Below are 24,055 nucleotides of genomic sequence, written 5' to 3' on the forward strand. Positions count from 1 at the left end.
ATATGGACCCATAAGTCTTTTTCCAATTCCATTTGGTATTGTCTGCATACTCCAAACTTTCTATTTGATTCAACGTTGGTGCATATGAGTGATTATCAAAAACTTCAGTTGGTGGTCATTATTTGCCAATGGTTAAAGGGATCTAATTGTGTATTAAATACTAATACATCATTTTACCTCATACTATGAATTGTTATGAAATTTTGATGGGCGGTCTTTTTATTCGAAAGTTAATGAGTTTATGTACTAGGACCCCTATGTCTTTAACATATTCGCAATAGTACAAATATTGCAATATGTTTAATTGAAAGTCAATTTGAGGTCATATTTACTGTTGGTGCATATATGTGACTATCAAATACCTTTCCAATTGGTGGTCATAGGTTGCTAATAAGTTATAAAAATATGACAGAAATTGATGTTCAAGCCACTAGAGAAATTTGATAGAAATGGATCTTGAATCCGTGATAACAGGCCCTTGTGCCCAATATTAATTGAATATTTTACCTAATGATAATTAACTCAATTGACCACCATGGGTCCGGATTATTCGTGTAATGTGTTTAGCATAATTAGCCATTTTTCGTTACCCACTTCATTATGTAATTTTTGGTTTTTTAATTTAATATATTGTATGAGATGTATTTTGTATATTAATAATTTATTTTCAGTTGTAGACTCTGGATATCTCTCTATTATACTTTGCTCTTACAATCCTTAGATGTATCAAAATAAAAGAAATGAAGTTTCAAAACTCTGATTCAAAGTTTGACTAGATTTTTAAGTGGTTTTTTTTTCATTACAACAAATTTTAGAATATTCCACGATATTATTGTTTTGAAGGAGGTGCTTGATTTTCACAAGGTGTTCATCGTTATGGTGATGAAGATAAAATTTATGTCAATGATATGTACAATGACATTTAATAATTGCAATTATAAAAATGAGATTTCAATTTTATGAATTTTAAATTGAATTTATATTCATACTACTGCATCTTGAGTGATTAACAATTATATATATTATGAAGATCACTTATAATTAGTTTAATTAGATATGATAAACAAGTTTGAAAAATTTGTGGCAGATATCATTCTATAGCATCGATTATGGTGAATTCAAAACTTTTTCTCCCCAGGATCAAACTAGGTCGAATATTAGTTTGTAAGTATGATTATCAAATATATGTTATATATCCTTACTTAAGGAATCTAGAGGTATGAGGCTAATTGACACTTACAAATAATTTGATTAAAGCAAGATCAGTTGAGATTGGCTATTTTAGTGATGTATGTAATTTGTTTCGTTTAGTATTTCCCGTGTTTCATAATTTGTTGAAGTAGGACAGTTTCTCATCATTATAATTTTTGATCATGTATCATTTAATTTGGAGTTCGTTATTTGAAAGTAAGACTTTTGACCTTTTTACTGGCGAGCTTTACTACTTATTGCATGTTTCAAGAAAGAATTAAATACCTACTGGTAGATCCAGAGGTATTTATCTAATTTGATGTAAAACGCTGAAGCAGAAAAAAAACTAACCGAATTGAAGATATCTTTTTGATCAAGTTAAACAAAAGACAAAGGAGGTTAGATCAATAACAATTATATATGTTAATTTGAAATTTGGTTGTACATCAACATTCAAATAATAATTGTTAAAAATTTAGTGGTAGCGAGAATAATTCGTATTGGTAAAAAATTCTACATACAAAAAAATTTTTCAAGATATTTAAATCAACTAGATAGTCAAATATTTCAAACCTCACAATTGAAGATGAATAGGGTATCAATACTATCGAGGACGCTCAGGCCCTTCACAAAACTGGACTTTTCATCAACACCAATAATACCTCATATTCAATCTAGATTTATATCATCAACATCAAAACTTTATAATTCACCATTTGGAAAATTAACAACCATTCAAGACCAACAACAACCACAACCTGATCAAGAACAAACAAAACAAAATAGACCAGAAATTAAAAAGACAGAAGATGGAGAAGTAGATATAAGTTCAATAAATCCAAGAAATGATGAACAATTAATAGATTATCATAAACAACAACAATTAAATCAAAAAGATACAATTGAAAAATTAATACATCCATTAAAAATAAAATTATTTAATCAAGTAGTTTCAGAAAATGGGTTTTTCAAAAACAATCAAATTATAAAAAATGATAAAAATCAATATATTAAATTCACATTAACAAATGAAGAAATTGATATTTTAGAACCTTCAATATTATTACAAAGTTATAGAATTAAATCATCAATGAAAAAAGCAACATTAGTCAATAGATTTGTAAGAGGAATGGATTTAAAAACAGCAATAAATCAATTACATTTTAATCCTAAAAAAATGTCAACTGAATTAGAAAAATTACTCAAGGAAGGTTTAATAGCAGCTAAAAATTTAAATTATAATGAAAATGGATTATATATAGCAAGATTATGGACTGGAAGTGATGGGAAATGGAGAAAAAGATTAGATATAAAAGGTAGAGGTAGACATGGTATTATAAGACATTCTTATATTCATTTAAAATGTGTTTTAAAAACTGATCAAACTACTAAAAGATTACAATGGGAAAAATTAGAAAAAGAAAGATTATCAAAACCGAAAATGTATTTAAATAATGAACCTTTAAATATTAAAGTTAGACCTTGGTATAAATGGTAATTGAGTTTTGAATTTTAAAAGTTTTCTGCTTACTTGTATATTATTGTAAATAGAATGAAAAGATTTTGAATGTACATTGGCATTGGATACATTTACTTCGGTGTTCACTTTGGTTGTCCTTAATACCGTTTGGACTTGGTTCCAGTTCATCTGCTCAAATGTGGCTGCAAATGAATAATAATCAGTACGGTTAAAAGATTTCTTATCACAAAGTTGTGTAAAAGATTGTCGAAGTATAGACTTTTTAACTATACTCCAATTACTGCGCTAATTTTCACGTATCAAATCTACGGAATTCATATGTTGTACTTTACGTATTCGACTTTGAAAATACATCATTTATACAAGCAAAATAAAAATTAAGAATAATATTTGAAAGGAGACCATACAAAGCAGAGTATTGTAATATTATAGTAGTCTCGGAAAAAAGCCTCCTCTACACTTCTACGTTCAAAGTTAAAGAAACATTTGCATATAAAAATGGTCTAACATATATATATATATATAATATATTCAATTTTAGTATAAAATTACCCCGGTTAAATATTTTAAATTGATGTTAATTGTATATAATAATGATAATAATAATAAAAAATTGTCTGTCATATTTAGAATTTTGTGTCAATAAGTTTAAAAGTAGAATCGTTTTGTGTCTAATTAAAAATTTAAAAATCTTATCGTTTAAGCCGAAAGTAGTTAATTAATTACTTTTATTAGATCATGTAGTGTATAATAAATTTATGGAGTCAGAGTCTAATCTTTGGTCATACTTCTTATAATAATTTGATATTTTGCCATCATAATTGGATAATGGTCAGTAAAGATTTAGGTCTCAAATTAAGTATTTTGCTGCTGATATGATAGCTTTAAAGTCAATTCTAAACGATATAAATAATCATAAGCCTTACATTAGATCAAAAATTAAATAACAACAAAATACAATAGAATAATACAAACATCAAAAAAACAAAAACAAATCAAAAATAAAATAAAAATTAAAATTAAAATTTAAATCAAATCTTAAACTTTAAAAAAATAAAGTCATTTAATTATTAATATTAACAACATCTTAATATTGATGTAACACATAATGTAAAAGATAATTGTGATGATTTTGATAAGTTAGTTTGTACGTTGATAAGTTCCGAAATTTCATAATAAAATTGATAAAAAGATTGTATTGATAAAAAACAATATAGTATCACAATTTTAGATAAGAAAATATATATGATATATATATATATAAAATATAAAAGAAAAATGATACAATATGATATAAAATAAAAAAAGAGAAGTTACATAGATTTACATAACAAGCAATTATAAAATCTTATTCAAGTATAACCACAATTTCTTAATTGTATTTTAAATATATACAAGCTACTTTATTTCTATACTACGTAAATAATTCGTTTGAAATTTCATATACAAATCACCGACAGATAAAAAAGATTTAGATAAAGAAGTAGAAAATATTAATTGTTAGTATTATCGGAAGTACAATCTGATTTGTTTTATAATAAAATGTTACATTTCAACTATTGACTTAATATTATCCCTTTACATATTACCTTTGTATAGAAGAAACGAATAAAAACATCATAATAGAAAAAAGAACGTTTTTTAATTGTTTAATATATTGTTATTATTATTGTTTCATTCATCCCGAAGCTAAGTAAGAAATACTAAAAAAAAAACCAAAAATATTTAATAAAACTGTCTGAGTTTAACCAACAGAATTTTTGTTTATACTAAAGGAACATATTATATTGTAACTGTGCCAGTAAGATTTAAATACAAATTTATGTAAAGATTACTAAAGTATTTTACTTTCCTTTTCACTTTATTACACTTCTTTCTTTCTTTTTTTAACATTATTCGGGAGTTAAATTTATTTTGTTGTATATTATGTTTTTCTAAACTATTTCCATATATCCCCCTTTAATATTACATCGTGATAATATTTAAGATGATATTAATGATGAGGGGGTTTTTATTCGGTTTTGATAATTGATATAAAATATTATATTTTTTTACTACTACGTAACGATAAGAAATTGATGTTTAAAATAATCTAGAAGTAATTAAAAAATTATAAAGAGTTGTTTGAAATTTATAATAATACGAACTTTTATAATAGTAGTTATGGTTTATATAATAAAAATCGTATAATACTTTGTCTTTTTCTAAACTTTTTAAACTATATTATTAATGTATTAATATCATTGACTAACAGTCAGTTTTTATTAAATATTTATTCATAATTGAATTCAACTAAGTAATATAGTTGAATTCCTCTTAACTACAGTAATAAATAAAATTGTATTCATTAGATTTAAACAAAATAGAATTAGTTTGTAGTTAGTTAAATAAAAAATTTATCTGATAAAGTGAGTGATTTTATTTATATTTGTATTTGTAAAAATAAATATTAAATAAAAATAAATATAAATAAAAATAAATAAAATATAAATATAAATTTAAATTTCCTTTTTTTTTTTAATTTTAAATTCATATTAATTTATTTTAAATTTTATTTAATTTTCTTACAATCACCCATTTTTATTTTTACAACCAATTTTAATAAATATACTTTTTAAATATAATTTCATGATCAACTTATTAACAACTACAATTTAATCATTGAACAAGAATTGTTTTTAGATTATAATTTATATTAATTGTCAATATATTTATACTATTAAAGTAAGGAACTCCAGGTTTTTTTATTTTAATTTTCTGTGTCATTAATTAATCACAAAATAATCACAAAATAATTAAATACCCCCTCCTCCTTTTTTTTTGTAATAGGATTCAATTTATTTTTACAACCACATTATAAACAAAAGTAATTTATCATATCAAATAAATACCAATTTTAAGACTTTAAATTGATAAGTTCATTATAACAACTCATCATAATCATTAAATCAATTTGAAATAAGAAAAGAAGGAAAATTCATAAAGATACTATACAATTAACGATTTATTAATTAATTTTACAACCAAAATTCAATTATCATAATACACTATATTAATTGTCAATTTTAAACCAAAAGTACTAGTATTATAACTGTATCATCATTATTAATTTACATATAAAACAATTAATTACAAAATATACTCATAGATTAAAAACTTCAAAAATGGGGTTAAAGTGTACAAATTATTTTGATAACTCAAAATATGATTCACCAAATATTCAAATAATAACATGTAAATCATGTTCAAGTCATTTATGTTTACTGGATTTAATATTATCTGATAATTTTAATGGTTCATCAGGTCCTGCATATTTAGTTGATAATTTAATTAATGTTGAATTAAATCCAATAATTGAAGATACAAGAATGAAAACTGGTTTATATAAAATAAATAAAGTAAAATGTCATCAATGTTTCAATAATTTAGGTTGGTATTATAAAAAATCTTATTCATATCTGGAAACTTATAAAGAAGGTAAATATGTAATTGAAAAAAATTTTATAAAATTTTCAGAAAATTTATCAACTACTCAAATTTTAACTGAAAAAGCTATACAAAATAAATTTAAAAGAAGATTTAGTTCAACTTCAAGTTCAAGTGATTCAGGTTCAATTGACTTATTAGAAAAAGAAGATGAAATTGAAGAAGAAGTTGATGAAGATGATGAAGATTTAAAAATTGAAGATAATGGTATTAAAAATTTAAATCAAATTATGGAAGATACAAAATATAATATTGGTGGTAGAAATATTATTAATAATACAAATTTAGGAAGAATATATTATGGTAATAATAGGAATAATAATGGTGATAATGGTAAAAATAAATATAACATTAATTCAACTTTAATTGATGATAATAATGAAATATCATTTGAAAGAGAATAATTACATTAATCACTATTCGTCACAATAATCAATTCAATCTTGTATTATATTATCATTTACATAAAGTTTTTTAAAATAAATCCTGTCAAGCTTTTATTTTTGCTTTTTTTATTTACTCAATCAGGTCATCATGGTTTACTACTTTAATTTTCACCTAATCATTTTTTTTTATATGATAAATTTTTATTACTGGTTTTTTACTTTTTTTTGGTTTTATTTTTAAGTTCATGGTTTTACAAGTTATTTAGTTTATGTTTGGTTTATTAATTCAATATTAATAATAATTTTATATGGTCTGTGTGTGCGTGCTTTTTTTTTTTTGGCTGGTGGTTATCTTTTTATCAGGTTAGGTTTTTTGATATTTTGATAATATCCTTTTTTATTATATAGGTGTTTACTTTTTTTTGATTTTTTTTGTTTTTGATCTACTCTCAATTAAATATATATTAATTATTACTCTTGAATTACTATTCTTGCTTTATTATTATATTATTGAAGTTTTTAAAGAGTTTTGCAAAATTTTTATTATATTATAATATCAATCTTAAAATTGGTTGCTAAAATTATCTTATGATTTTTAAGAATTCGTAAATTTTTAACTTGTAATAGAAATTACTTTGTGTAATTATTTTCTTATAGCTACCATTTGCAACCAATTTTTTTTTTTTTCTTATCTTATCTTATCTATTTAGTATTAATATTATATGCAATTTTTTTTAGAAGACTTTTAAAACGATGTTTAGAAGTGAAACTGCATTAATTCAATTGCTGTATTATATTAAAGTTGATCATTTATACAAGTCTTTAAAATAATCGAAATCTTTGCATTAGATATTTATTTTATTAGCTCCCTACACAATATTTGTTATATAGTGAGCATAAATTACACGAAATATGAACAATAAGTTTTAACGCTAAAAAGACATAGATTTATAAATATATAATCTAAAAACTATTTATTTACCGGGAATTATATATTTTTATATATTTGTAGTTTTTGTATAGTATTTATTGGCGTATAAACTATCACATGTACTTGTAATTTTAAGTGGAATAAAATTTTGAATTTTTTACAACCAAATTTCTCCTTTTTAATCAAAATTATTACAAATTATATAGTTTGCAACCAGAATTAAAAACTTTATAATTACTGTTTTATTGACCGATCGGAATCAATTATATCATAAATTTTTCAGTAATAGTAATAAACAACAACTTACTTTCTCGACAATTAATTCATGCATTTGAAAAATTCCATTAAAAATATATTGATAAGTTGAAATATATTAGATTATATACTTAGTTTTAAATAGAATTAAAGAGTATATAGTAGCATGTCTCCCCTTTCGTAATTATGAACTTTGGTATGTTTGGGTTTTTAATTCGTAATACCAAAAAACTAAAGTCAGAACATTGATTTTTTCAGTTGATTGACTTCTAAATAATGAATTTAATTTTTTACCAATATTAACAAATTCATAAAATAATGCATCACCCATTGCATCTTTACTGATTGTTGACATAAAATAATTAATTTCTTTTTTACTTAATTTAAATTCAGATGCTTGTTCTTCAATTTTATTATATAAATTTGTTACTAAATTAATTGAAGTGTTTGTAAAATCATTTTTTAAATCTTTTCTTAATTCAGTTATTTTGAAAAATGTATAATCAATTTGTTCTGGATCCATTTCATTTGTATCAAATTCTTGATTAACTAATTGATTGATTGTTGAGGAGTCAATTTTTTCGGTATGAACTTTTTTATTACTTGATTGATGATTATTAATATCAAGATCTTCTTTAATTGATTTTCTTCTTTTATTTTCTTGACTTTTGATGATTTCTTGATCTTGATTTTTATCTTTATCTTTATCAACTGAAGTCATAATTAAATAATTAAATAAGTTTTTAGGTTTTATCTATTTGAACTAAAACAATTAATACTAAAGCTTGATTCTGATTTATGTTTAATAAAAATGAGTTATTGAATCAATTTTATATAAATATTTGTAAGTATTAGAATAAAACAAATGTATGAAACAATTTTTGGTTGTAACTATTTTTTTTGGGTTTTTTGTATGAGTTTTATAATTTTATAATAATTTTTTACAACCAAATTTTTATAAATATAGAAATTAGCTTTATAAGTTTTATAGGTTTCAATTTATTTTAATGCAATGAAGATTAATATTTGTATACATTGAAAAATTTGTGATTTAAAATAATGTATAGCCACAAGCATCAAATAATAAAGATCTTTATTCAATTTAACACCACCACCAACAAACCCCCTTAATTAAGTTATTTCCATATTTATTTGAAGTACTAACTAATGTACTATATTACTCACAAGTTAACTTGTTTAAAGCACTACAGTAAACCAATGTCCTCAAAGGAACTTCTCTTGAAGACTTAAAGTAAAACCTTTTTGCTTTAATTCCATTTCATTTATATTTCTTTGTAATAACTCTGGTTCATCCACTTTCACATTCATATAATATTTAGTTTCAAGTGATCCTACTTGTGAAACTGTAGATGAAGTATCACTTAAGCTATGTGCTATATGAATAATAAATTCGTCTTCTGAGAGCATGAATGACTATTTTAGTGTCATTGTGATTAATTAATTTGTCTATGGTGAGGTATTTAGAATTTGAATCCAGAAATAATATTTGTTAAGACTGAGAAAAACTCCAAATAATAACCACCACGATACTGCATATAGCATTTTTTACTACATTAATATGAAACATAATTCAATAGAGTATCGAGATTAAATAAATTTCATTCTAAAATCATTATATTCATGCTATTTATTTCGGTGTTAATTTAGTATATATCAAAACATACGCATTTGGATCACTAAAAGCTTTCTTTTCATCTATTTTATTAATATATTCATCATCATAAGTACACCAATCAACACCATTTGGTTGTAAAACATGAGTTATATAATGACCACTTGATATTGATCTACCTTCATGTACTATTACTGATATTAATTGATATTGTGCTTGTTCATTTGGATCTAATAAGTATTTATTTAAATTGAGATATTCTGAATAATTTATACTTTGTTTTACTTTTGAAGATGAATTACCATTAAATTTAAATCTTTTTAAATGAATAGTTAAAATTTCTGGTGATCTTTCAATGGTAGATTTTTTATTTGCTGATGTAAATTTTTTACATGTTTCACAGTAATAACCTGATTTTTTATCATTTTCTTGAATTTTTAAAATTTCATTATTGAAAAAATCAAATATTGATTTTTCTATTGAAAATTTGTAATTGTTTTTATATTTCTTCTTGTTCAATCCTAATGATAAATCATAAAATTCTTGTTTTGTTATAGATTCATTATTACATCTCATACATGTTATTTTTTGATTTAATAAACCTCCAAAAATATCATAAATTATCAGTTTATTTAATTTTGTACCTTTAGGAGTGGAATCTTCTTGTAATCTTGAAATTAAACTCATATAATATTCGTGACTATCTTCTTGTTGCCATTCACTCATCATACAATTGATTTCATCCAATCTTGTAATTATCTTTTTGGGATTTATATACCCATTTTTTAAATTCGTTGGTACTGGATTCCACATCTTTTTAGACAATTCTGCCAATGCATGAGTTATTGACCTTGGTTTTATATAGTTAGTGGTCAATTTTCCATTATTAGTCAAAGTATCATTATATACGTCATTTAAATAATGTTGCATTGCAGGTATGTGTATTAATGATTGTATTGCTGAGTTCATATAACAAGTGACTCCATGATTTAATAAACCAATTGGTGGCTTTTGATCTTTTAGTTCTCTCCAGTTTTTATATATTCTTTTTGAACCATTTGAACCTCTATCTGAATTCAATTCATTGATTTTATAAAAATTTGATAAGTCATCAGTTGTGGTTGTACTGAAAGATTTCATTGATTCATTATCTGTGTTATCTTTTATTGATATATTGACGTCTTCTTCTGGTGATGTTGGTGGGGTTGAATTCGATTTTCTGGATGTAATTGATTTTCTATCATTTGATTTATTATCTTCATAAATGTCTTCTTCTTCATCGTCATCTTCTTTACTATCATCTTCATTACTACTGCTGAATTTAGCACTATTACTTCCATTTAATAATTCGTCCATTTTTAAATCATGTCTTAATTTATTTATATTCAAGTCCTCGTCTTCTTCAGTTTCAACTATTGGTGTATTTTCTTTTGACTCTTCTTCTAAATCTTTCTCTTCTGCTTTTAAATCTTCTTCATTATAACTTTCGTCATCGGATGATAATGAATTTTCATCCTCACCTTCCTCCTCGTCGTCTTCATTATATTCTTCATCATTATCCTCACTTTTTTCTGCTTCACTAAAACCTGTAAATGGCGAATTTTCTGAAAATATTTCCCCAGGTGATGAGCCTGATGATGTTGATTCTTGTTCTTCTTTTCCAACTTTAAGTAGACTTTGAAATACTTGATCATTGTTAATTACTCTATTATCTTCTATTTGTTCCTCTGTTTGGTCATCTTCTATAAGCTCTTCTTCTAAATCTTCTCCCAAATCTTCTTCTGTATCATTTTGTGAATTCATCCCATTGAATAGAATTGATTTGAACGATCCCCACAAACTTTTTGGTTTCTTATCTTGGTGTTGTATATTTTTATTCCTACTAAAATCATCATCAATTACTTCCTCTTCCCCCGCTATTTCGTTGTTATCGGAATTGTCATTATCTTCACTTATTTCAATATCAATTTCATCCTCTTCTTCGGATGAATACTTGGAAGAAACTTTGAGTCTTTTGTTTTTATTTTTTGGCAAGGTCTGTTCTTGTTGTTCTTGTTGTTGTAATTGCTCTAATTTTCTTTTCTTTCTATTTGATTTTGATTTTGTTTCATATTTATTTCCAGTATATTGCGCTACAGCTTCAGCTATAGATTTAGGTCTATTTAGAGAATTCAAACTTTTATCAAATTTTTTATTATTTATTGATCCATTTTTAACTTCTCCATTTTGTTGCATTTGTTTATTGAAGTTATTATAATTTTTATTTTTAGATAAAATTATATAATTTGTTGGTAATTGATTTAAATTATTTAAATTTTCCTGATTTTTTGCAATTTTAAAATTTATTGGAGTATTCAAATATCTTGCTAATATTGGATTTTGTTGTTGTTGTTGTTGTTGATTATTTGATAATGAAGATGATTTTTTTGATAAAGATGTTGTTAATATTGATGATGACGGAGATGAATTCATATGAGTTATCTGATCTATTAATACAAATACGGTTATCTTAACTTGAAATTCAAGATAATCTATCTAATATTGTTGGTTGTTAAATTATTTATTAAGAAATGCAATGCTAGTAATAAAAATTATATATTATTAAAAATAAAAATAAAAATCGAAAAAAAAAAAAAAAAAGTCCTGCTTAAAATGATGATGTTGTAAATTTTATTATTAATAAAAGACTCGATTGAATTTTCAGTGCATTAATTTATACCCGTTTAAAATTAATGGAAAATTTATCAAAGTATATTAACAAATGAATTTTGATTCAAGTATAGATTTCAGAAATAAAATACTATTACAAGTTTTACTATTAATTATTCAAACCTTTTAATTTATTAAGTAATATTTATTATAAAAGCAAACATCACTTGATGATTAAAAAAATTATATTATCACCAACTAACACAAAATTGAATAAAAAAAAAAATTATTTAAACTCAATTATAAATTTTTGATATGTTTCAAATCAAATAAAAATATTATAATTTAATAAGATAGATGTAATTAACAAAGGCAAATCACTTTTTAAAATGAGATTTGATCCATTTAAAATATTAATATGAATCTTTATTTATTTCATTGTTGATCAGTATTTCCGACTAATTTCTTATTACTTGATAATTCATTTTCTTTATTTTCATCATCTTTAAAATTTAAGATTTCTTGACCATCTAAACTAATTAAATCACATAATTTATTTGATAATATTAAATTATTCAAATCAATTAAATTTTTATTTTTATTTTTAAATTCCATTCCATAACCCAATAAAGTTTGATTAGTTAAAATTTCATTATTGGATAGCAACATTGGATGATATAATTCTTGTAAATGTGGATTATAAGATGATTTTAAATTATTATCATTTATTTTATTATTTTTATTGTTAATATTTGTTGATAAATGTGATTGATGATTTATTTGTTGTCTTCTTTGATATTCAAAATATTTTTGTCTTCTAATATATTCATCTTGTTGTTGTTTCATAAAAGATTTATTATCAAAATTTATTGTATCATCTAATTGATCTCTTCTTGATAAGTGTTGTTGCTGCTGTTGAAAAAGGGCTGATTGAAGTTGTTGATCAGAACCTTGACGACGTTTTAATCTTCTAGGTTTATCATTCATTGAATTAATAGTATTTGACTTTGTTTTTATGTTTGCTGAATGTTCTGAACCTTTCTGAATTCTTGAATTATGGCGTTGCTCTAATCCTGAGTTTTTAAATCCTTTAGAAATTGACGATTGCGACTCTTCTTCATCTGTTTCCATGTCATCTAGATCGCCATCGTCTTGCTCGTCTAAATTTCTCTGTTCGTTTTTATCCAATGAAGACTTGCTATCATCATTTTCATCATCATTACTAACATTAATTTTGTTTTTACTATGATCATTTTCATACTCAAGTTCGTCTTCTTCTTCATCGGTCATGCCTGCAGACCGATCATCTCTTCCAGTTTCATTTTTTTCTAAATCACTTTCATCTAATACATCTTCATCATCATAAACAATTTCTTGTGTTTTTTTGGATTTACCTTTTGTAGCTTTTATTTTACCTGTCACTTCATCATTCAATTTTGATTTATTTTCTTTATGAAAATTTACTAATTTTTTCAAAATATTATTAGTTGATTTTTCAATAATTGGACTTTTTAAAGAATCTAAATCTTTAATTAATTTTTTCAAGTTTTCATTCGAGTTGTTGTTTTCGTCCAAAATTTCAAAATTTTTCAAAAAATTTATATTTTTGAAATCCTCTTCTTGCAAAGCATTGAATTTATCATTTAAATCAATTCCATAATTTGTTAATAAATTTTGATTTTGAAGTTTTTGATTATTTATCAAATTTAACATCTCAGAATCATTTGAGTTTTCGAAAATTTCAACATCTAATGAGTAATAACGATTGGAATGACTTCCGAATTCTTGTCTTTTCAGTTTTGGTAAATTGAATTTTGCTTTAGATTTGGTGGCTGATGATGTAGAAGTTTTCGATTGTGGTTGAGATTGTTCTTGATAACCTGATGGCAAAGTTCTAAATGCTCCAATATCAACTTTCCCCAGTTTCAAAGTTTTAATTGGATCAACAACTATAGCTAAATAAGGATCTTGAAAATTTTGATTTAATTCTTGAGTACTTACATCTATACCACTTAACCAACATCCATAACCTGGATGAGAATGATACCAACCAACAATATGTTCCCTTCTTAAACTTTTGCCGGCATTTGATTCATCTGCTACTTGCTCTCCTATTGTTGTTTCAATTTCACTACTAATTCTTTGATTTAATTCTAAATATTGTACCATGTATTCATAAGCTTCTCCTTGAGCATTTACTCTTGTTTCTGTACCTTCAACTGGTAATCTATACGTGTCTAAAACCACTATGGTATTATCAATAATTTTACCAATCAACATTCCCATAATTTCAATTGATCCACCTTGTTGTGCGTGGATAGACATTTTCATTAATGCTAATGATGATATTTTACATTTACTGAAATATTTGGCATCTCTTTTCCAAGGTTTATCTTCTAGTAATTTTGAGTCAATTGGTGGTACATTATAAATATCATTTGGATCATTCTTCAAAACTTGTGAATCAATGCATTGATTAGATAGTTGTATGTCAGTTAAAGGTGTCGTTCTTATTACATCTGATGAAGAAGGTGAGTTTGATAATTTTTTATCTCTTAGGCTATCATCCAACTTTAACTTAGGCTCAGAGTCCCGCTCCAATACCTTGACTAATTCATTATATAAAGTATTCATGATTCAACGTCATAAGAACAAAAATGTTATTTGTTTCAGATTATTATTTTAATTTAAATTTTTTGGTTGTCAAAATCACGTATTATATTATATTATTCTCTCTCCGTAAAATTAAAATACAAAATGGTATTTATAAGTAAAAAATGATACATATACAATATAAGACAAAAGAGAAATTATACATTACTATTATTGAAATTTTAGCTAAATACTGATTTATCTAGATAGGTGTAGTTGTAGTTGTAGTGTTGGAATTGAAAATATATTATGCTGAGAACTATTGATTATCATTTTCAGATTCATCATTTTCATTTGTATAATAAGCAAAATTTGGATAAGCAAAAGAAGGTGATGTATGAATAGCACCAAAAGGAGTAAAATCATTAACATTTAAATTTGCATTTGAATTATTTCCACCAACTGTAGAATTTTCTACTTGATTATTTTGAGGAGGATTTTGATGTTGTTGAGAAATTTGTGGTGGATAATATTGAGAATAGACGTTAAAAAAAGGTGGTTGTGAAGTAGTTTGATGAGTCGAATTAACATTTTGATAATTAAAGTTTTCAGCAGGGACATAATAGAACAATGGGAAACCAGCAGTTGTTGGAGGATTTAAATTTGGTGGATTTTGTTCCTTATTTGAAGCACCATATTCAACATCATTATTCGTTGGTTTTCTATTTTCATTATTGGAATCACCATAGACTCTTTTCAATTCCAAATCTGATTTTAATGTAGATGATTGCAAATTTTGATGTTCATCGTTTTTTAAATCTAATTGAGATGCCAGCCAGTCATAATTATTTGTTGTACTCAATTTTTTATCATCATAAAACCCACTAGATTGATCATTTTGTTTCCATTTGTAATTATTCCCAGATCCTCCTTTTCCTCCTCCTCTATTGTAATTATTTGATGAATAATTATTAAATTTTGGTTTACTTGTTTTATGATTAAACTTGTAGGAATTTGCATTTGATGAATTTCTTCTTCCTAAATTAATTGGAGGTGGAGCTAAAGCAACTTTGAAATTTCTTGAACTGTGATATGAAGATTGAAGTTCACGATATTGAACATGCATAGTTTTACCACAGAGCATTGAATGATTTTCAACTTCAACGGATCTTGCTGCACTTGCTTCATCAATAAATGTAATAAATGCAAAAGTGTTATCTGGCTTTTTAATTAAATGAAGATTTTCTATTCCACCATGTCTTTCAAATCTTTCTCTAAGTTCAGTTTCAGTGATATTTGAATTTAATTGACCAATGAAAATTGAAAATTTATCAAATGCTGCTTTTGAATTTTCATCTTCTTCTCTTCTATATTTTATAGTTCTTCTTTTATCAACATTTTGTGCCCAATCAACTTGATAAACACCTTCTTCAGTTAAATTAGCATATGCTTTAATTGCATCATCTCTATAAACAAATTTGCAAAACCAATTCTTATATCCTTGAAGTGTTGGAGCATCATTATAAATTTGACCACTAAAATTGCTTGGTAATAATTCTTCAATTTCTCCAAAAGATGATAATTTTGTTTCTATTAAAATTTCTGATAAATTATTTTTTGATCTAATAAATAAAGTTCTATTAACTTTAGCCGCTTCACATCTAATAAATCTACCATCTAATTCTGAATCATGACCATATTTTATTGCATTTTTTGAATCCTGTTCATTTTCATATTGAACGAAAGCGTATGGTCTATTGCTGGTATCTCTTAAAACTTTAACCGTTGATAATTGACCCCATTTTTCAAAATGATTTGTAACTGAAACGCATAAATCATCATCAGACATATTTGATCTTAAACTAGCAACAAAAACACAAGCTGATGGTCTGCCTCTAACATAAGTACTACTACCTGTTTTTGGATCTTTAGTTGTTGCAGCAGATTTTGTTGGTGAAGAATTTGCTTTATTATTTATATTTGAAATATTACTTGATAATGATGATGAATTAGAAATATTATTATCTTGCCATTGACATGAAGTAAATAATGAAGTCATATTCTCTTTTGTTGAAGTAGATTCTTCTAAAATTGGAACTGTATCAATCTTTTTACTAGTAATTGATTCACTAGAATTTGAAAATTTACCTAAATTATTATGTTTCATTTGTTTGTGTAAACTGCAAATAATAAATATATTTGTTTGTTATAATAAGAAACCGCACTTCAATTGATTAGCGGTATGTTTTAAACTTATAATTCTGAGAAACCAATTCGATACTATTATTGTAATTGGTTATAGCTCTTCAAATTATTATTAAAAGTTGAGTATTAAAGTGGTTGTAAAAAGAATTGAAAATATATAAAAAGTAAAAAAAAATTTGGTTGTAAAAAAATTCATTTATAAATATTTATATTATTTTAATAATTGTAGAATTAAAAAAATAAAAAAATTTGGTTGCAAATAATTTTTATTATCTAATAAATTTTATATTAATAATTAATGATTAATCAATATATAATATATACAAATGTATCATACAATCAAATTTATATATATTCAAAATTAAATAGATGTGAATCATGTTTTACTAATAATTGAATTAAACAATTATTGAATAATACCACATAATAATAATGCTCTATTTGATATTATTTTATTACTTTGTAAAATTCTTACTCATATGAGCCAAAATTCAAACTTTAAAATTGTAAATCAAAAATTTAAAGTACAAATTGTTCAAGTTAATTATGGCAACTTTGTATTGAACCACGATTAAAAGTTGGACTCTAATTTTATACCATTTTAATTCCCTCGCATTCACTTATAGTGTAATACTATGGCAAACAAATTATTACAGGTATAAAAAGCAATAGATTTCACAGTTCATGTTTCTTTGCTAGCAGAATAATGGACTTTATTTGTTGTGTTGTTAAATTTAATTGTCCGTAAATCAAAATATTCTCTTATTTGAAATTTACTATAAAAGGGTAAACTTGACTTTATTTAATAATAGTCAATTTTCAAAGTGTTCAAGATGGTATCAAAAGATTGATGTTTTGAACATTGGAGATTTTTTGTTATTATGAAAGGAAATTCTAATTTCGAAGTGTTAAATTGATCACGTGCTTTTTACTAGCGGAGTTGTATATTCTTTCACGTGGAAAGCAGATTATAGTAAAAGAATATGAAACAGTACTAAATCTCAAGTAAGTGTTGATGCAATTTAGGCACAAAGAGTCGTTCAAAACAAATTAACTCCAAAGTTGACGGAACAGAATTATGGTAGATTATATGATTATGAATATCGGATTTCGTAAAAACGAAAATAAACCAACAAAATTTTGGAAATCACATATTTTCATGGAACTGTATATAAATTTTCTTATTCAAAGTGTTTATTAATCTTTGAAATTAATCTCTCAAAGTTTACAGGAGATGTCTCTAACGATTAACGTTTGAAACTGAATAAAATTGGTTTTCATTTTTAAGCAACAAAGATTCTTGGAAATTTTTTTAATCATCTCCTTTATAAGCAACATTGGGCGAAGTTAAAGATTACTTTTGTGTAATGTTTCATATTTGTAGAAAATTAAATATATTGAAATCTATAAAGTATTTAATTTTGAAAATATACATTGGTATCAATAAAAAAACCGAATAATTTAATGATCGTTTGATCAATATGAAAACTTCAAAATTCATAATGAATTTTATTAATCATAATAATAGCAGTAAACTTATCATCAAGATAAGGAAAAAGAAATATTTTAAAAAAGAAATGCAAATGCAACAATAAAACGTAAGTGAACCGAAATGAATTTAAATTTAAGCTTCAGCTTAAACGAACATAGCAATAGCACCAAGAATGATAGCACCAATTGAATATTGTGTAGATGCACCTGAGGCTTCGTAAGTATTAATACTAACAGATGCTGATGAAGGACTACTACTGATTGAAGTAGAAGCGTTTGGACTTGATGAAGAAGATCCTGAACCTGATGAACCATTTCCATTACCATTTGATGATCCTGAACCACTATTTGATGATCCTGAACCTGATGGTGAGCTTCCACTGCCACTACCACTACCACTATTTGATGATCCTGAACCTGATGGTGAACTTCCACTACCACTACCACTATTTGATGATCCTGAACCTGATGGTGAGCTTCCACTGCCACTACCACTACCACTATTTGATGATCCTGAACCTGATGGTGAACTTCCACTGCCACTACCACTGTTCGATGATCCTGAACCTGATGGTGAGCTTTTACTGCCACTACCACTATTTGATGATCCTGAACCTGATGGTGAGCTTCCACTTCCACTACCACTATTTGATGATCCTGAACCTGATGGTGAGCTTCCACTACCACTACCACTGTTTGATGATCCTTCTCCATTGCTAGAACCTTGACCATTGCTGGAACCTTGACCATTATTTGATCCTTCTCCATTGCTAGAACCTTGACCATTGCTGGAACCTTGACCATTATTTGATCCTTCTCCATTGCTAGAACCTTGACCATTGTTTGATCCTTCTCCATTGCTAGAACCTTGACCGTTGCTAGAGCCTTGACCATTATTTGATCCTTCTCCATTGTTGGAACCTTGACCATTGTTACCTAAACCGTTGTTACCTGAACCTCCATTGCCGTTATTGTTTGAACCATTATTACCTGAGCCTTCGTTACCATTGTTACCTGAGCCTTCGTTACCATTGTTACCTGAACCTCCGTTACCATTGTTACCTGATCCTCCATTGCCGTTATTGTTTGAACCATTATTACCTGAGCCTCCGTTACCATTGTTACCTGAGCCTCCGTTACCATTGTTACCTGATCCTCCATTGCCGTTCTCACCTGTTCCAGCTGACGAAGAAGGTGGAGGAGTTGCTGGACCCGATGGTGAAGCATTAACTGAGCTTGAAAGACTTGGAATAGCAGATCCTTCATTGCCATTGTTTGATCCTGATGATGAAGCAGGTGAAGCAATAGTAACTGAACCTGAAGGTGGAGTATTTATTGAACTTGATGAAGTTATGATTGGACCTGGAGCTGAACTAATTGAAGAATTACTCCATGGGGCAGTTGGAATTGAAACCGGACCTGATGGTTGGGATACTGGACCTGATGGTTGTGAAATTGGAGCAGTTGGTGAAACAATTGGTGATGAACCTGAGTTAATTGATGAACCACTTGATTCTGAAACTGGACCAGAAGGTTGTGAGACTGGGGCAGTTGGCGAAACAATAGATGATGAACCAACACTTGAGGATTCTGAAACTGGACCAGAAGGTTGTGAGACTGGACCAGTTGGTGAAACAATTGATGATGAACCAACACTTGAGGATTCTGAAACTGGACCTGTTGGTGAAACAATTGATGATGAGCCTGAGCTACTTGATGAACCAACACTTGAGGATTCAGAAACTGGACCTGTTGGTGAAACAATTGATGATGAGCCTGAGCTACTTGATGAACCAACACTTGAGGATTCAGAAACTGGACCTGTTGGTGAAACAATTGATGATGAGCCTGAGCTACTTGATGAACTGAAACTTGAAGATTCTGAAACTGGACCAGTTGGTGAAACAATTGATGATGAGCCTGAGCTACTTGATGAACCAACACTTGGGGATTCAGAAACTGGACCAGTTGGTGAAACAATTGATGATGAGCCTGAGCTACTTGATGAACCAACACTTGAGGATTCAGAAACTGGACCTGTTGGTGAAACAATTGATGATGAGCCTGAGCTACTTGATGAACCAAAACTTGAAGATTCTGAAACTGGACCAGTTGGTGAAACAATTGATGATGAGCCTGAGCTACTTGATGAACCAACACTTGGGGATTCAGAAACTGGACCAGTTGGTGAAACAATTGATGATGAGCCTGAGCTACTTGATGAACCAACACTTGAGGATTCAGAAACTGGACCTGTTGGTGAAACAATTGATGATGAGCCTGAGCTACTTGATGAACCAAAGCTTGAAGATTCTGAAACTGGACCTGTTGGTGAAACAATTGATGATGAACCTGAGTTACTTGATGAACTAAAGCTTGAAGATTCTGAGACTGGACCTGTTGGTGAAACAATTGATGATGAACCTGAGCTACTTGATGAACCGAAGCTGGAAGATTCTGAGACTGGACCTGTTGGTGAAACAATTGATGATGAACCTGAGCTATTTGATGAACCAAAGCTTGAAGATTCTGAGACTGGACCACTTGGTAATGATTCTGATTTAGATAATGATGGGATTGATTTAGATAATGATGGGATTGATTTAGATAATGATGGGATTGATTTAGATAATGACGGGATAGATTTGGACAATGATGGGATAGATTTAGATAATGATGGGATTGATTTAGATAATGATGGGATTGATTTAGATAATGATGGGATTGATTTTGAAATTGATGGGATTGATTTTGAAATTGATGGGATTGATTTTGAAATTGATGGGATTGATTTTGAAATTGATGGAATTGATTTAGATAATGATGGAATTGATTTAGATATTGATGGGATTGATTTTGAAATTGATGGAACTGAAGCACTGGATGAAATAGTACTAGATACAATACTTGAACTTGATGAAGGATTACATGAACAATCCCAACAAAATTGTTTAACTTGACAACCTTTTTGAGTCCAACCATTTAATAAGTTGAAAAAAAAATCAATAGTTCTTTTATCATAAGTTGAGAACCCAGTAACACCATCTTCAAAACCGTCATCTCTTTTACTAAATAATGATAATTGAGAATTGAAATAACTTTCAATATCAAAAGTTTTCAAACCATCAATTATACTTTCAATTTTAAGTTGAATTGATAAACCACCAAAGATTTTTTTAATTGCTTCAATTTTTTCTTTAAGTAAATCATCTACTTCATCTTTAAAATCGGTAATAATTTCAAATCCATCCGGTAAACAACATTTACCATCTTTAATTATTGGTTTACATTGGAAAGCAGTTGACCATTTGAAAGGACTTTTTAAGGAAGCATCAAGTTTTAAACTATCATAAATTTCAACATCAGTTAAACCAGTACCTTTAAGTGTGATTTTCTTAACTGTATCTTTAAAATTTGCTTCTAAACTAGCTAAGTTACCAGCTTCATAATTAGCGAAAACATTGTAAGTACCATCTGCATTAATTTGAGCATCTGAGACAACAAAAGCAGCATCAAAATTTTTATTTATAGTGAGATCTCTTTTATTTTTTGAATCTAAGTCACAATAAACTTTTGGAGTATTACATTTTGGAGCTTTATCTGGAGCTGGAGCTTGTGGAAGGAAACTGAAAAAAAAATCTGCAAAAAGGAAAAAATTTGCTTGTGCTGAGCAAATAAATAATGCCAACACAGTAATTGAAGCGACAGACAATTGCATAGTTGAAATAACTTAATTAATAGTAGTAGCGATTGAATGAAGCGATAGTTGATTATATTTCTATATTAAAACATTTTCAATTGTGAAAAATAAGGAAGATTTGCAACTTCTTTTATAATCTCGACACTTTTTCAAGAATCAAAAGTATTCATATGAAAATCTTTTCCAATTAAACAATAGACTATCCCAATTCATCAATTTCTTTATTGTTTTCATGAGTAATACAAGTGGTTATCCCATAGTTAAAGTTGAAAATTATAGGACAAAAAGTTCGTAATTCAGGTATATTAGTTTTTATATTTTGCAACAATTTAATTAATATCTTATGCGTTTACCAATTTCGTTAACTCCATAACCTTTTTTGCATTTCTTTAGATTTTAAATCACACCCTTGATATGTATGATTTATAAAAATTTAAAAACCTATAAAAGATTAGTTTTCAATAGATCCGGATGTTTATGTATGGAATGTAATAAATGAAAATGTTTAGATTACTTAAATATCGTCTAAAACATCTTATTTTGTTAATAGATTGCCTTATTTATGACGCAAATCGGAGCCTTAAAGACTGTAGATATTGGCTTTGTAAAACATTAAACTTAAATTGCCATATTTTCAAAATTCCAAAATATTCTTTGATAATTGTATTAACCAATTTATTCAACCAATCTTTTCGTTTGTATTGTAAATCTAAACTAAACCATAATGCTATTAAAAAAGCTTCACAAACCACTGATTCAGCATTAATATTTTAGTTTATCGTGTATATACCTTTAATCTTTTCACAAATTTGTGTGTAATATCTTAAATTAAGAATATATTGATGTAATAAATTTGTTTCAACATTCTTTCGTCTAAATGAAAAAAAAAAAAAAAAAAAAAAGTCTATATACAGGTTTGCCATAATAGATTTTTAATTATTTTTAAACTTTACGAAAAAAATAAAAAAAAAGGGTTCTCTAACTCTTTTTCAACTAATTATGTAAGAAAGAAATATTTTAACACACAAACTTACAATTAAGTCAAAAGGCTTAAAATGGAAAAGTAAATTTATTTTTAAAAAGTTAAAAAATGAAAAATTAAGTTTATTGATTGTGACTTGACTTGATAAATTATTTAAAATAACGATCATCTACAAAGAACTAAAATGAAAGTATTGAAAAAAGATCAAATGGTAATTATTAAACATTGCAATTCCTTTATATATTTTCAAGTTTTAGCTCAAATTATTAATACAATATAATTCTTAGCTATTGTTACTATTATTGAAAACAAGTTATAAAACAACTGTTTAGTTCTATTTTAGTTTGATTTCAATTGTTCCAAGTTTATTAAAAAGTAAAATTTTCAATTAGCCGAAATCAAAAAATTAGACTAAAAAATTTTAAAATTATTTAGCAAAAATAAATTTTTTTTTTTTCAAATAAATAAACGGCATTTTAATTTACAATAAATCATCTATTGTTATTATTTATATACACTAATTTTAATATTTTTAATCAGATGTTATCAACTAACAATTTTGTTTCTTATATTATATAGATTATATAATAAATTTCAAGATCCATCAAAAATCAGTCAGGTCTCAAATTAAATTCGATGTATAAATCAGAGGTAGATTCATAAATAGAAAGTTTCAACAAATCTTTTTTCAAAAAAAAATTATGGATTAATTATATCTTAAAAAGATCTCAAATATTAGGGAATTGGACAATATCACAATATTTATGGTTATGATTAAAAGTTGAAGGAAAGTGTAAGAAGCAATTGATCTTTTTTTGAAACGAAAATAAAATTAGTGGAACAAATGGAAAAATGTGTTTAATTTTTACTTACAATATTTGTATGGTTTAAAACCTATATAAATTAATTTTTCATGTTTGTAGATGTTTGTGTAATATAAAACCCTGTATAATATTCATTCGGTTAAGAAAATTTAGTGTGTATCTCAACGTCTAAAATCAAGCACCCCTTGTAAATTAATCAATTTTGCATATTTTTTTACATAAAGAAGAACTCCTTCTCTTTCAGGGTATT

At 26.2% G+C, this 24,055-nt stretch overlaps 7 protein-coding genes across 7 annotated transcripts; 2 read left to right on the plus strand and 5 right to left on the minus strand. All coding sequences in view use genetic code 12, as the record gives it.

The window, feature by feature from the left end:
* Positions 1 to 1,777: 1,777 nt before the first annotated feature.
* On the plus strand, positions 1,778 to 2,689 carry KGF54_001800 (mitochondrial 54S ribosomal protein uL22m; the record flags this gene model as incomplete). Its single annotated transcript, XM_051762210.1, has 1 exon — positions 1,778 to 2,689. One exon carries the CDS (start codon positions 1,778 to 1,780, stop codon positions 2,687 to 2,689), a length of 912 nt encoding a protein of 303 aa, XP_051621338.1.
* A 3,146-nt stretch (positions 2,690 to 5,835) lies between these two features.
* On the plus strand, positions 5,836 to 6,561 carry MOH1 (Moh1p; the record flags this gene model as incomplete). The annotated part of the gene is made up of 1 exon (XM_051762211.1): positions 5,836 to 6,561. One exon carries the CDS (start codon positions 5,836 to 5,838, stop codon positions 6,559 to 6,561), a length of 726 nt encoding a protein of 241 aa, XP_051621339.1.
* Positions 6,562 to 7,913: 1,352 nt separating this feature from the next.
* Positions 7,914 to 8,450, minus strand: KGF54_001802 (uncharacterized protein; the record flags this gene model as incomplete). The annotated part of the gene is made up of 1 exon (XM_051762212.1): positions 7,914 to 8,450. The coding sequence occupies one exon, from the start codon at positions 8,448 to 8,450 to the stop codon at positions 7,914 to 7,916; it is 537 nt and encodes a 178-aa protein (XP_051621340.1).
* Positions 8,451 to 9,377: 927 nt separating this feature from the next.
* Positions 9,378 to 11,834, minus strand: DOT4 (ubiquitin-specific protease; the record flags this gene model as incomplete). The annotated part of the gene is made up of 1 exon (XM_051762213.1): positions 9,378 to 11,834. One exon carries the CDS (start codon positions 11,832 to 11,834, stop codon positions 9,378 to 9,380), a length of 2,457 nt encoding a protein of 818 aa, XP_051621341.1.
* A 612-nt stretch (positions 11,835 to 12,446) lies between these two features.
* JAB1 (COP9 signalosome catalytic subunit) lies at positions 12,447 to 14,645 on the minus strand (the record flags this gene model as incomplete). Its single annotated transcript, XM_051762214.1, has 1 exon — positions 12,447 to 14,645. One exon carries the CDS (start codon positions 14,643 to 14,645, stop codon positions 12,447 to 12,449), a length of 2,199 nt encoding a protein of 732 aa, XP_051621342.1.
* A 277-nt stretch (positions 14,646 to 14,922) lies between these two features.
* On the minus strand, positions 14,923 to 16,770 carry KGF54_001805 (uncharacterized protein; the record flags this gene model as incomplete). Its single annotated transcript, XM_051762215.1, has 1 exon — positions 14,923 to 16,770. The coding sequence occupies one exon, from the start codon at positions 16,768 to 16,770 to the stop codon at positions 14,923 to 14,925; it is 1,848 nt and encodes a 615-aa protein (XP_051621343.1).
* A 1,674-nt stretch (positions 16,771 to 18,444) lies between these two features.
* On the minus strand, positions 18,445 to 22,017 carry RBT1 (adhesin RBT1; the record flags this gene model as incomplete). Its single annotated transcript, XM_051762216.1, has 1 exon — positions 18,445 to 22,017. The coding sequence occupies one exon, from the start codon at positions 22,015 to 22,017 to the stop codon at positions 18,445 to 18,447; it is 3,573 nt and encodes a 1,190-aa protein (XP_051621344.1).
* Between the last annotated feature and the right edge of the window lie 2,038 nt (positions 22,018 to 24,055).

The sequence above is a fragment of the Candida jiufengensis genome (assembly GCF_024610255.1).
Source record: "Candida jiufengensis strain CBS 10846 chromosome Unknown scaffold5, whole genome shotgun sequence".
Taxonomy (NCBI): Eukaryota; Fungi; Ascomycota; class Pichiomycetes; order Serinales; family Debaryomycetaceae; genus Lodderomyces; species Lodderomyces jiufengensis.